The 13,042-nt window shown below is 46.6% G+C and overlaps 1 protein-coding gene across 2 annotated transcripts in view; it reads right to left on the reverse strand.

Moving 5' to 3' along the window:
* The window catches only part of Ptprj (protein tyrosine phosphatase receptor type J), a 212,251-nt gene that overhangs the window by 27,187 nt on the left and 172,022 nt on the right, over nucleotides 1-13,042 (reverse strand). For both annotated transcript variants that reach the window (XM_071616164.1, XM_071616163.1), the window contains 5 exons: nucleotides 10,835-11,098; nucleotides 9,375-9,632; nucleotides 4,482-4,733; nucleotides 3,295-3,573; nucleotides 582-872 (listed from right to left, as the gene is read on the reverse strand). In XM_071616164.1, the coding sequence (XP_071472265.1) occupies nucleotides 582-872; nucleotides 3,295-3,573; nucleotides 4,482-4,733; nucleotides 9,375-9,632; nucleotides 10,835-11,098 (1,344 nt within the window). The remainder of the gene's footprint in view (nucleotides 1-581; nucleotides 873-3,294; nucleotides 3,574-4,481; nucleotides 4,734-9,374; nucleotides 9,633-10,834; nucleotides 11,099-13,042) is intronic.

The raw sequence follows: 13,042 nt of genomic DNA on the forward strand, positions 1-13,042 counted from the left end.
GCCACATCCCCAGCCCTATTTTGTATTTGAGAGACAGGGTCTCACTGAGTTGCTTAGCACCTCACTTTTGCTGAGGCTGGCTCTGAACTTAAGATCTGCCTGCCTCAGTCTCCCAAACCACTGGGATTACAGGTGTGCGCCACCACATCCAGCTATAGAAATGCCTTTTCAATGCAGGAAGAGAACTCCCTACTTAAAAGAAAATGTGGCAATATGCTAGTCTACAAAGCAAGAGAACCTCCTAGGATGTAAAAAATGAGACCCTCTTATTCTGCTCTTCTAGACGAATTTCTACAGAATGGGATACCAGTAGATGCCAATAAAAATAAGTATATGGGGGCTGGGGTTGTGGCTCAGTGGTAGAGTGCTTGCCTAGCACATGTGTGGCACTGGGTTTAATCCCCAGCACCAAGTAAATATAAATAAATAAATGATTTATAAATAATTAAATAATTTTTTATAACAAAAAAATTAAAATAAACATTTGGGGAGAAACTTAAAAAATAGATTTCTAGGCTACATTTGCAAAGCCACTGGGTCCACCTGTCCAGGCATGACCTCCCTCCTGCCATGCAGCCCACCTGTGATGCCAGTGACACAGGTGTTCTGGGTGGCGAGTGCCTTCTTTCCACAAGACAGGGTGGTGATGCTGAAGTTGTACGAGGTAGAGAAATTCAAATACGTGACTTCTTTCCTGTACTCAGTGCCGTTCTCTGAGGTGCAGCTCTCCAGGTATGTCACGTTGTCCCAGGCTCCACTGCTGACCTCTAGCATGAAGCCTTCATTGGTGCCAGGGGGGCAGGCCCATTTCAGAACCAAGGCTGGCTCTTTGGGGATCACTTCACAGTGGAAGGAGGCCAATGGAGCAGGCTCTGCAAAGCAAGCACAGTGCTTTGTGAGATTCTGGAACTTTTGCTTTTGCAAACATGCAGACATGGGGAGCAGAAGGATACTGGCCCAGCCATGATGAGCAGACAGGCCTGACCTGAATTGGGCAATACAAGATAGTGCAGCCTTGGATCAGCCCCCACCTGCTCTGAGCCTCCACTGCAGAACTTTCTAGGGTCAGAGGAAACACTGGGTGTCAGTCTCTGAGCAAGTGGGAAGGCAAGTGGACTCCCTGGCAAGTCCCATACTGTGAGTGGTAGCAAGCTCTTCACCTGCAACACCCCACGTGGGGCCCTCTTGACAACTCTTTAGGGGCAAAGTAAGGTACATACTGTTCCGTTTTGCAGATAAATCAGCTGCAGCTTAGCCAGGTGAGTCATCTGCAGAACAAGACACAGCTGGGGATCAGCACAGCCAAAACTAGATCCCAGGTTTTCTAAATGCATGCTCAGGGCACTTCCTATCCACACAGCATGCTGAGGGATCCAGGCCCAATGGCATCAGTGTCTTTGCCTTGAAAAATGCAGTATTATGTGTCTCTGTCTGAAGACCAGCAGTTTCACCAACGGAAACATCAAGTTGATGTCAATGGGAAACTGTGCCCACATACTGGAGGAGGCTGTTATCACTCATGCCACAGAATTCTAGAGCAGGGAAAGCTCTCACCAGTCACTTGTGTGGCTCCCACATCCCCCCCTCACCCTGAGGCCTGAAAAGTAACCCACCCAGTGCGCCCACTTCAACAGCTCTTGTTCCATCCCCATAAATAGGCATGTGAATTTTTTCTCTTGCTACAGGCTGCAATAATTATAGCTACGACAGGCATCAGCAGTGGAAGCCACCCAGATGCCGAAGATCAGAGACTAGACCAGTTGGGATGCAGCCCAAGTTGGCAGGGGTGACTCAAAGCTGCAGGTTTTGTAGCCACCCCATGGGAAAGGTCAGAGGCCAAAGGTCCTGCTCCAACACACAGGGGAGCCGTGGTCCCATGAGATTCCCACCTCGGAACCTGAACCCACTTGAATGATGTGGTCTAAGGAAGAGAGGCTGCAGGAGCTAAGGGAGCTGAGAATGTGAGGGTCCAGGGTAGAGAGGTGACAATGCGCCACCATCAACAGAGAGCAGGAGCACTCATCAAAACCACCTCAGCGCCTTTCCTGGATGCTCTCTCAACACACCCCGGCTCAGCACGGGCTCTTCTCCATCCCACCTTCTGAGTTGTGAGATGGGTAAAAATCAAGAAGGGAGAAAATGTTGAGCAGTATCCTCTTCATCTTTTTCAATGGAAAAACCAGGCCAGGAACTACCAAGGATGTGGTCCATGCCCCGGCCAGTCACCTCTAGCTCCCGTGGTTCACTCCCGCCACTGGCCTCCTGCTCTTCCTCCAGCACAGAGGCTCCCTCTAGCCTCCGGTGTGGGAGACCAACCTTACATGTGACTGAGTCACACTCCCCAGCTGGGTGCTGAGGCGCTCAGTCGCAGAAATGTGGCAGAGCTTTCCCCACCCTTCTTGGGTCCGAGGGTCGGTGTCTCATCCATGGGTGTATCTTATTACAGCCCCATGGGTGAAGCTATCCTCACCTGTTCCTTTGTAATCTAACCCCTTGCCCTGTTTAGGATAGAATCTTCCATGGAAGTGCCTGTGTGGGTCCCCTTCTCTTACTATGCCCTCGGGTGTGGCCTACCCAGGTGTCAGTCAACCTGCTGACAGTGGACATCATGAAGATGGACTCAGCCCCTGAAACCTGACCCCTTGCCTCATTTGAATAGCTTCTCCTCAATAAAAGGGGTCAGCGTGTGCTCTCTCTCTCTCTCTCTCTCTTCCTGTGGACCCTTAAGGTCAGAGGAGCCGTCACAGCGACCCCAAAGACAAAGGTATTTGTGTCTCTTGTGTGGTTATTTTGCACAGCCCAGTTCAACTGGAGTGACCCCTGAGCCTTTTAATCGCGAACAGAAACCCGGCACTAGGGCCTTTGCACGACTGCTCCTTCATGTGTAATGCTTGGACACTCTGACAGCCACAGGCTGGCTCCTTCCCTTCTTTGGGATCTCTGCTCAAAATTGCCTTTTCATTGAGCCTTGCCTGGACACCCTAGATAAACACCCCATGTTGCCCTTCTCTGTGTTTTCCTCCTCTCCTTAGCAGTAGTGATCACCTAACAATTTACTCATTTATCTTTATTATTTGTCTTCCCAGCCAGAATAAAATAAATAAAATCTGGCACCCAACAAGCGCGCAGTAAACATCTGCTGACTGAAGGGCACCAGGACAACAGGATGTCTCAGCCAGCCACCTACTACTGCACACCACCTGGGACCTAAGAAACCACCGGCCAGGGAGGACGACGTGAGGACATGGTCAGCACCACACAGGCAGAGGACCGAGAGGCACTGGGGCTGCTCACCTGTACAGAATGACTCCAGGAATGGCAGCGACTCAGTGTCATTCCCCACCTGTGCAAAGATCTCCACTCTATAATGTGAGCCAGGCATCAGGTCCCCGACTGTGGCATTAGTGACCCCAACGTCCGTCCTGACCACTTGAGTCGTGTTGCTGGAATTATCAGCCTTCTCAATCAGAAGGCGGTAGGAGTATGTGGAAGAGGCCGCGTCCTGGTTCCACCAGTGCAGGGTCGCCGCTGTGCTGGTGGTCTCTATTGTCATGTTGGACACATTGCTTGGCCCTTGATTTAAAAAAAAAAAAAAAAAAAAAAAAAAAAGATTTAAAGAAAAGCACAGACTAATTTGAATTCCAGGACTATTTTACTTACCATATGCAAAAACAGCCCCGTTTCCTTCAGAAGAATGAATAAAAGCTAATATGTGTTGGCTCAAAGGACAGAAGACTTTACCAAAAAGACACTCAGGAAATAATTATACAGGTCAAATCTGAAAAGAGTTAAAGTTTTTCAGACTTCTTCTAATACCTCAAGGTGTATCTGAAATGTATTTTTAAGGTCTGATTTCCAGTCTGTTTTTCAAATCTGACTGATGAAAAGGGGGAAATATACTGAAGGTATATTATAAACTAACGTTGCTACTGTCTATTTGGTTTGAATGTTAGCAAAACATCTCCCTCCCTACAAGCAAAGCTCCTCATCCAAGCAGGATTTTCCAATAGCAGTGTGACCAGGTGACTCTCCTCCAGTCTGTGTTCCCAAGGAATGAGTAGAACAGTTATGTCCTCCACTCCCATGGAGTAGATCGCTTTGTTTCGAAAGCCAGGTAAGGTGGTATACACCTGTAATCCCAGTGACCGATGCAGGAGGACTTCAAGTTCCAGGTCAGTCTGAGCAATTTAAAGGGGCCCTGTCTCAAAATAAAAGGAGCGAGGGATGTAGCTCAGTGCTTGCCTAGAACGTGGGTTCCATCCTCAGGATCACAAAAAATAAACAAAGACAATTCCACACCAGGTGCTGCCCGACGAGAACAGCAGAACCTTTGCCAAAGCTGAGATTTTCCACTGAAGCCACTTCAAGGTCACCCTGGATCCCAGAAACACAATGGACCCTTATCCCATCATCCAACCAGTGCTGCCCCCAAGTGACAGGCAGGGAGAATCTCACCTAAAAGGGCATCCTAAGAGACTTACGTGTGTACTGGACAATGGAGCTGGGGTGCCCCTGGACAGCATCTAGAGAGACTGAGATGTTGTATAAGGTGCCCGGGTTGAGGTCCCGCAGCGTGACGGCTTTCCCCGAGATGTTCTGTTCCCTGATGTAGTTCTCAGACCAGACAACCAAACGGTAGGTGTACTCAGCTGCACCATCTGTGTTCTGCCACTCCAGCTGCATCTCGGTGGTGGTGACACGGACCACACGGATGTCAAACACCGCACTAGTGTCTAATCAGAGGAAAGAAAGGAAAACACAACCATCGTGACAACGTGCTTCCTTTCGATGCATCCAACCAAAAAAACCTGCTCTTCTGTCATCAAACTCTTCAACAAGCTCACAGAGGGCAAACTCCAAAACTGGAGAAAGAAATACACCAAGTTCTTTCAAGAATCCAGGCTCCTCCGTGACTTGGATGAACTTACCAGTTCATATTACCAGTTCTCGGGTCTTTTGATTTTTGTTGAAAAATGACCCCTTCCAGGGGTTTTCTGAAGTGGAAATCGTGTTTTGGTTCTTTCATCTGAGCTGGTACTCCCATGTGTTTGGTTCGTGAAAATGTATCAAACTATGTACCGAGGATGTGTGTGCACTTTTTGGTTTGTACATCACACCTCAATAGAGAGCTTGTTTGTTTTAAGTCATTCCCTCAAAATAAAAAATGCTTTATTGTGACAGAGCCTGGAACACTGAAAACTGAAAAGGGGAGTTGACTTATTACTAAGTTGGGGGAGGAAGGGAAGAAAGCCCAGGAGTGCTCCCACCACAGAGCTGGGAGTCCAGAGAGAAGTCAGTGCGAGCCTGGACTTGGACCGCTCCATACCTGACCACGTACAAAGTGAATGCAAACTTGCAGCCCGGAAATAACAATGTAAGCAGGGCGTCTTCTCTGCCCTCGCTTTCAAAAGCCTCCTCTCTACCCAGTCATCAAGGTCACCTCCAGGGACAAGAATTGGGTGGTTGGGGGACAAGAAAGGGGAACATTTCCACTATAACAGTAATACACGTATGTACTATTTGCTCCAAAAATAATTAATATTTTAAATGGGTCCTCCTAAAGGGAGCAGTGTGCAAAGCCTTGTTTCCCTACCCCCAATTTCCTGATGTCAAAGGGACCCACAGACAAAAGACTATGCAAAGCAGCTTTTTTCTATAAACATACACAAAAAAAAACAGAAATAACCTAAATATTCTGATAAGGGTGGGAGGGGGAGCTGTGGGCCATGATAACTATGAGGACATAATGGTGTCCGCTGAGTAAAACACAAATTCAAATACAAAATAAAATCATCTGCATAATAACTGTGATGATGTAAATAAAGTCTAGACCCAGAGAGAAACAGAATTTGATCAGGTCAGGAGTCGTCATAACCGTCTGTTATTGTACCACTCAGTGGCTTTAAACACATTCCCTTTCTGGTGTAATCACTATCACACCCCAGACATTTTCATCATCCCAACACAAGCTCTGTGTGTACTGAACAATAACTCCCAAGCCCCCGTAACCCCTGTTCTACCCTCTGTCTCCACGAGCCTGCCTACCTAGGCACATCATGTGGTGGAATCCCACAGCATTCATCCTACCAAGCACAACATTTCCAACCTCCACCCATGCTGTACGTTATCAGAACTCCACTCCTTTTTATGGCTCAAGATATTCTGCTGCATGGAGAAGCCATGTTTTGTCCATCCACTCACCTGCTGATGGACCCTGGGTTGCAGCTACCTGTTGGCAATTGTGCATACACCACTGTGAACACTGGTGTGCAAGGAACTGTTCCACACCCTGCTTTCAATTCCCGTGGATGTATACCTACAAGTGGAATTGCTGGGTCACATGGAATTTATTTTCCTTCTTCAAAATTGCTGTTCCTGCTGTTAAACTGGTTTTTCTCAATAACAGTGAAGGCTACTCAACAATGGACAGGTAACCCTAGGCTTCTAGGGCCTCCCTGCGAGCCTTCTTGATTTCCCTTCTACAGGACCCAGCTTCAAGCTGCCATGAAAGACATCTTCTCCTGGTGGATACTATACTGCTGGGCTGCACCATGTCCCTGTCAGTCCACACGGTGGTCAAACCCCTGGTCTCCATGTGTCGTTTTGTCACTCTGGGCCATTTACTAAAACTCACAGAGCCCCCCATTTCCTGTTCTATCAAACAGAGATAACAGAACCTATCCCACCAAGTTGAAGATTTTAAATACAGCATGGAGAACCCAGCACTCCGCAGACTCCCACTACATCACATGATTATTACAGTAACTCGGTATTAGCGAGTCACACAGTATATCAAGGGTTCTCAGAGATGATCTTCTTACCAATGTTCAGAATAAGACTGAACCACCATCTCAACAGTCTCACCTAAAAGGTGAGCTACCGAATTTTGCCTGAGGGACAGATTTTACCTGTTCCAGTATTTTGGAAGCAGACTAGTAATACTTTGCCATAACCAGCACCACTTAACCAACCCAAGAGGGTGGAAGACACCTCTCCAGCCAGAAGGACCTGTGTGTCTCAAAGACTCCAACTCATTATTTTTCTTGCCTTTGATATAAAGTGTCTTAATATCTTGCAGTCAAAGATAGAGGAGTACTGTATGTTTTCCATGCTTTCTGAAAAAATTTATGCCAAACTTTAAAAACAACAAAAATTAACTTTATAGCAAGAGTGTGGGTAAAAAGGTTCACTCATACATTGCTGGTGGGACTGCAAATTGGTGAGCCACTATGGAAATTAGGATGGAAATTCCTCAGAAAACCTGGAATGGAACCACCATTTGACCTCGTTACCCATTCCTCAGTTTATACTCAAAGAATTTTAAATCAGCATACTACAGGGACACAGTCACATCAATGTTTATAGCAGCTCAATTCACTGTAGTTAAACTATGGAACCAACCTAGATGCCATTCAATAGATGAATGGATAAAGAAAATGTGGTATTCCTATGAGCTGGAATATTACTCAGCCATAAAGAAGAATGAAATACGGCATTTGCTGGTAAATGGACGGAACTGGAGACTATGATGCTAAGTGAAATAAGCCAATCCCCAAAAACCAAAGGCCACATGTTCTCTCTGGTATGCGGATGCCAACACACAATAAGGTGGGGGATGGGGAGAACAGAAGTTCATTGGATTAGACAAAGGGGAATGAAAGGAAGGGAGGGGAGGTGGGAATAGGAAAGATAATAGAATGAATTGGACATAAGTTTTCTATGTTCATATATGAAATTCCATGTATGTATAATATGTCAAAAGATACTCTACTGTCATGCATATCTATAAAGAACAAATAAATAATAGTAATAATAATAATGAGCAAGGAATTCCCAAAAGTTTCTCCAATCAACCTAAGAATAATTCAATGATTTATTTAAACTATTTTCAAGAAATTGTTTCATCAATATCAATTATCTTTATAGAACTAACATAACCGTGTCACAAAGTTCTTTCTGAAACATCATAAACAGTCGAGGTGCCTGAACACAGGGTAGTAGTTGACTTACAACAAACACATCTAGACCACAGCTCTTAAAACCTGTTGGTCTCCAGACCCCTTTCCCTTCTTAAAAGTTATTAAGAATCTCAGAGAACTTTTTTTATATAGGTTATATTTACCAATATTTACTGTATTAGAAATTAAAATAAGGAATTTTTTAAAACATAAGAATGCAGAGCATGCATCCCACTGGCCATCAGAATGAAAATGACATCCCATTTCACATAGTATCTGGAAATTTCCACTATATACTCTTGAGAGAATGAGTGGGAAAGTCAAAAAAAGATTTTAGTACAATGATGATGATGATGATGATGGTGGTGATGATACTTCACAGAGCCCCTGAAAGAAAACAGGGGGCCATTTGTTACGGTTAGATATGTGGTGTCTCTCAAAAGCTCATGCGTGAGACAAGAAAGTTTAGAGGTGACATGATGGGGTTGTGACAGTCTTAACCCAATCAGTGTGTCAATCCCTGATATGGATCAATTGGGTGGTGAGAGTGTGAAGGGAGGGAGTAGCTGGAGGAGGTGGGTCCCAGGGGTGTGTCTCTGAGGTTTATATTTTGAGAGCTGAGTGTCGTCTCGCTCTACTTCCATGTTGTGACATCCCGGGCCGCCTTCCTCACCCTCACCCTTCCGCCATGATGTTCCGCCTCACCTCGGGCCCCAAAGAATGGAGTTGGTCATCTATGGACTGAGACCTCTGAAACCATGAGCCCCAGATAAACTTTTCTGCTTGTTCTTGTCAGGTCTTTTGGTCACAGCAGCAAAAAAAAAGAAAAAAGCTGACTAAAACACTGTTAGCGCTTCCTGGACCACACTGTTCTAGATCAGGGGTCAGAAAACTTTCTCAGCCAGGATCAGAACATAAGTATTTAGGCTTTATAAGCCATAAATTCTCTGTCATTGCTACTCACTCCTAGCATGAAAGAAGGTATAGACAGTACACAAATGAGCATGGTTGTGTTCCAGTAAAACTGTAGTTACAAAAACACACACCCATCAACCATTACTACCTACTAGTCCCAACATTTAGACAATGGAATACAAGATAGGTGTCAAAAATATCTTGTAGAAACACTCACATTGACAGGGGAAAATACTGATAACAAACTGTTAAGTGGGCTAAGACAGGTTACAAAACCACATGCATAAAATGACCTCAACTGAATCACCAGATAGGTTACATGCATATTTTTTTCATTTGCCTGTTTTTTAAATCATGATATGCAAAAGTGTCATGAAAAAGTTTTTAAAGGTTTTTTCCTTAATAAAAAGAAAAGCAACACGTGGAAAACGTGACATCTATAAATCATACAACTTTCCTTTGAGAAGCCTCACTGACAGAAAGCACAGCCCACTTGCTTACCAGTTCTACTGTCAACTGTTCGGGGTGTCCCTTCAGTCCCATTCGGTCCTTGTGGAAATATTTCAAAACGATAACTGGTTCCAGGGGACAAGTTACCAATGGTAATACTTTGGTTGGTGGCTATGTCATTTTTAAGTTCTCCAGTTTTTTCCTGCACAGTAAGAATCCTAAAGGACTGTGAGTCATCGCTGCTCCAGGCTAAGCCAATTTCCCTGACCCCGACATTTGTCACTCGAAAGTCGGACACTGGACCAGGGGCTGTGGGAAGACAGAGAATGATTAGATGAAGAATCTGCACCCCGAAAACAGGGGTGAGCAACTCTCACAAAGTATAGACCCTGAGATGGAAAGCACACAGGACACCTGAGCTCTCGTCTGCGCTCTCTGGCCCATCAACTACAGCACCGGCCCACGGACACCCGTGTTTCTCGCCATGGAGCAGACACCGGGCCACACGGGGGCAGATGCTGTGTGCTTACATTATACAAAGCCATTCCCAGGAAACTAGAGGAGGCTAGAGCCCCCAGGAACATGGATAACTGGTCACTGCTGCCTGCTTTCTGTTGAATGTGTTACTAAGCCTCTTAGGAAGGACCTCTGTTTACAGAGCAGAGTCTGCAAAATACATCTCCACCCCACCTCCACTTCCTTTGTCACATACTCCCAGATTTTCAGCTAGGTACATGAGTATAGGGAATAAAGACTACATTTCCCAGCCTCCTTTGCAGCCAAATGGAGCCATGTGACTAAGCTCCAGCCAATCTGATGTGAACAGAAGTACTGTGGGACTTCTGGCAGCAAGTAAAGTCCTCAAGGGTGAAGCTCTAGGCTCTGCTGGGCATCCTTGTTATAGCTGGAATGTGGAGGTGATGGCTGGTGCTCAGGCTGCCTGGCTCTAGAAGCAGCTAGGTCTCTACCATGCTAGAATTGTCACTACCTGCACAGGTTGGAATGGAGACAGACCAGAGGTCTAATCTCCCCTCTGTCACTTAGCAGGTGTGACACCTGCCTACGTCACCTCTCAGTCTTGCCCTCTTCATCCATAAGATAAGGCTAATGACAACCACATCACAGGGTTGTTGTGAGCATTCAATGAGATAGCACAAGGAAAGAATGTCACAAGAAGCTCAGTGTGTGCTAGGGGCAACCGGTGATTACATTATCATCACACAGGCCAAAGAAGGGAAGAGTCCCTGTGGGTCCACAGGCTGCTCTGGGGACTCCTTCAGAGCAAGAACAGAGCTTCTTTGTCTTAGAGCTGGTCCTGGCACATAGCAGGATGCAAGAAAGGTCAGTTAAGAGCTATGGTTGTGGCTCAGTGGTAGAGTGTGCATCTTGCATCTGTGAGGCCCTGGGTTTGATCCTCAAGCACCACATAAAAATAAATAAATAAAATGAAGGTCTTTTAAACTAAAAACATATATATTTTAAAAAATTAAATGAGCAATGGGTGAACTCACGGGTATACACTTGGAGAAAGCCTGGCGTGCCCTCGGTGTTCCCCAGGAAAGGCCACACCGTGATGTTGTACAAGGTACTCGAGTTGAGTCCCGAGACCATGGCATGAGTCTCCCTGACAGTGAAATTGAGGAAACTGGCCTCCCCGGCCACTTGTATCTTGTAGGAGTAAGCAGAGGATGACCCATTATAGATGGCTTTCCAGGTCAGGGTGATGCTTGTGGCACTGACGTTCACCGCTTTGAGGTCAGAAACCTGATTAGAATCTGTTAAGACACAGAGAAGTGAAAATTAATCGGATTGCCAAGCCAGAGTGGGGAAAGGGAGAGGGCCACCACGAAGCATGTCACGGGGCCTAAACACCGGCAGGAATGGCTCCTCCTCTATGCTACCCCTGCCAGGACTGGAAACACACGCGGGTCCTGGAAAAGTCAGGCATCACCGGTGGGAGAAGAATCCACCTGGCCCTGCACAGATGCTCTTTGTTATTTTTTGTGAATCAACCTTCAGAGAAATGACAGGCTCCTGATCAAACAATAACATGGATTCTTCTGATGCCAACCCCCCACTTGGTGCCCAGGTGACCCAGGAAAGTCCTCAAGTATATCCATCCTGGAGCGAACACTGCACTCGACATGAACAAATAAAGACCACAGGCTCAGGCTTGAGGGACATCTGATCAAGTCTGGCTGAGCTTTAATAGCCAGGCAGACCTTAGAAAAATCATCTCAGCTCAATTTGCTCATCTATAAAATGGAGATAACAACCCTAACCTCAAGCAAAGAGAACAAGAGAAGCCAGGCACGGTGGGGCCCTCCTGTCAAACCGCTCAGGAGGCTGAGGCAAGAGGATTGTAAGTTCAAGGCCAGTCTAAGCAACTTGACAAGGCCCTGTGTCAAAATTTTAAAGAAGGGCTGGGGATGCAGTTCAGTGGTAGAACGTCCCTGAGTTTGGTCCTCAGTACTGGAAAAAAAGAAAAGTAATTCAAGAACACACTCGTCACGGTCACTTCCCACCCCAACCTCCCAGACCATCCTCTTTCCTCTTTTCTGCTGTGTGCCATGGAGGGCTGAGCATCACTGGGGGCCCTACCACATGGCCTGTGAGCAGGTTCCACAGTGAATGACATGTCGGGCTGCTGAGGGCAGGTTGCAGGAGAGCAGTCGGGGTCCTTCCTCCATCCGCGCTGGGTCCCATGTCCTGGCACCTCTGTGCCCTCCCCTGGCTCAGTGCTCCCTGGGATCTAGAAAAACCATCTCCTCCCCTTGCCTTCAAGATGTATCCCTGCCATGGGCTTATGTGGGGCACCTCAAACCCCTCTGGTTTCCTTAACCCTGCCCCACCTAACTAGTCACTTGAAGAATGCCAGGCGTGTGTGTGCATGTGTCGCAAGGGACTGAGTCCTATGTCCCCCACATATGTTGAAATCCTAACTGATGAGGCAATGGTACAGGAGGTAGGACGGTAGGCAGGAAGGTAATCAGGTCATGGGGATGGAGGCTTGTGGGTGGGATTAGTGCTGTCACAAAAGAGGCCCTGTCTTACCCCTTCTGCGTGTGAGGACCCAGGATCCACAACCCAGCACAGGGCCCGCAACCAGAAACCAACTATGCTTGTGCCCCAATCTCCAACTTCCAGCTTACAGGACTGTGGGAAATCAACAGCTATCCCAAGTCTGTGGTAACTGGTTACAGCAGCCCAAACTGACTAAAATGTAAAATGCAAACACACACACACACTTATACATAGCACAGAGTGGGGTATAGCTACTGTGATTACGATTTATCAAGCCCTAAGGAACTTTTACACAAACCATGATATGTACATATGTGGAACACCAACTAAGACACAATCACTTTTGCTCAAACCTCTTTAAAAAGAAGGAACCCAAAGCCCACCTTAATCAACATGGACCGGTTTCAATCAGCTTTTTTTGCTGCTGTGACTAACAGGACCCGACCAGAACAACTGTAGAGGAGGAAAGTTTATTTGAGGGCTCACGGTTTCAGAGGTCTCAGTTCACAGACAGCAGGCTCCATTCCTCGGGGCTCGAGGTGAGGCAGAACATGGCAGAAGAGTGTGGTGGAGGGAAGCAGCTCACATGATGATCAGGACGCAGAGAGAGAGAGATCTCTACTTCCAGATACAAATACAGACCCCAAAGCCACGGCCCCAATGCCCCACCTCCTCCAGCAACAGGTGTTACAACT

Source organism: Marmota flaviventris, chromosome 9 (assembly GCF_047511675.1).
Source record: "Marmota flaviventris isolate mMarFla1 chromosome 9, mMarFla1.hap1, whole genome shotgun sequence".
NCBI classification, from domain to species: domain Eukaryota; kingdom Metazoa; phylum Chordata; class Mammalia; order Rodentia; family Sciuridae; genus Marmota; species Marmota flaviventris.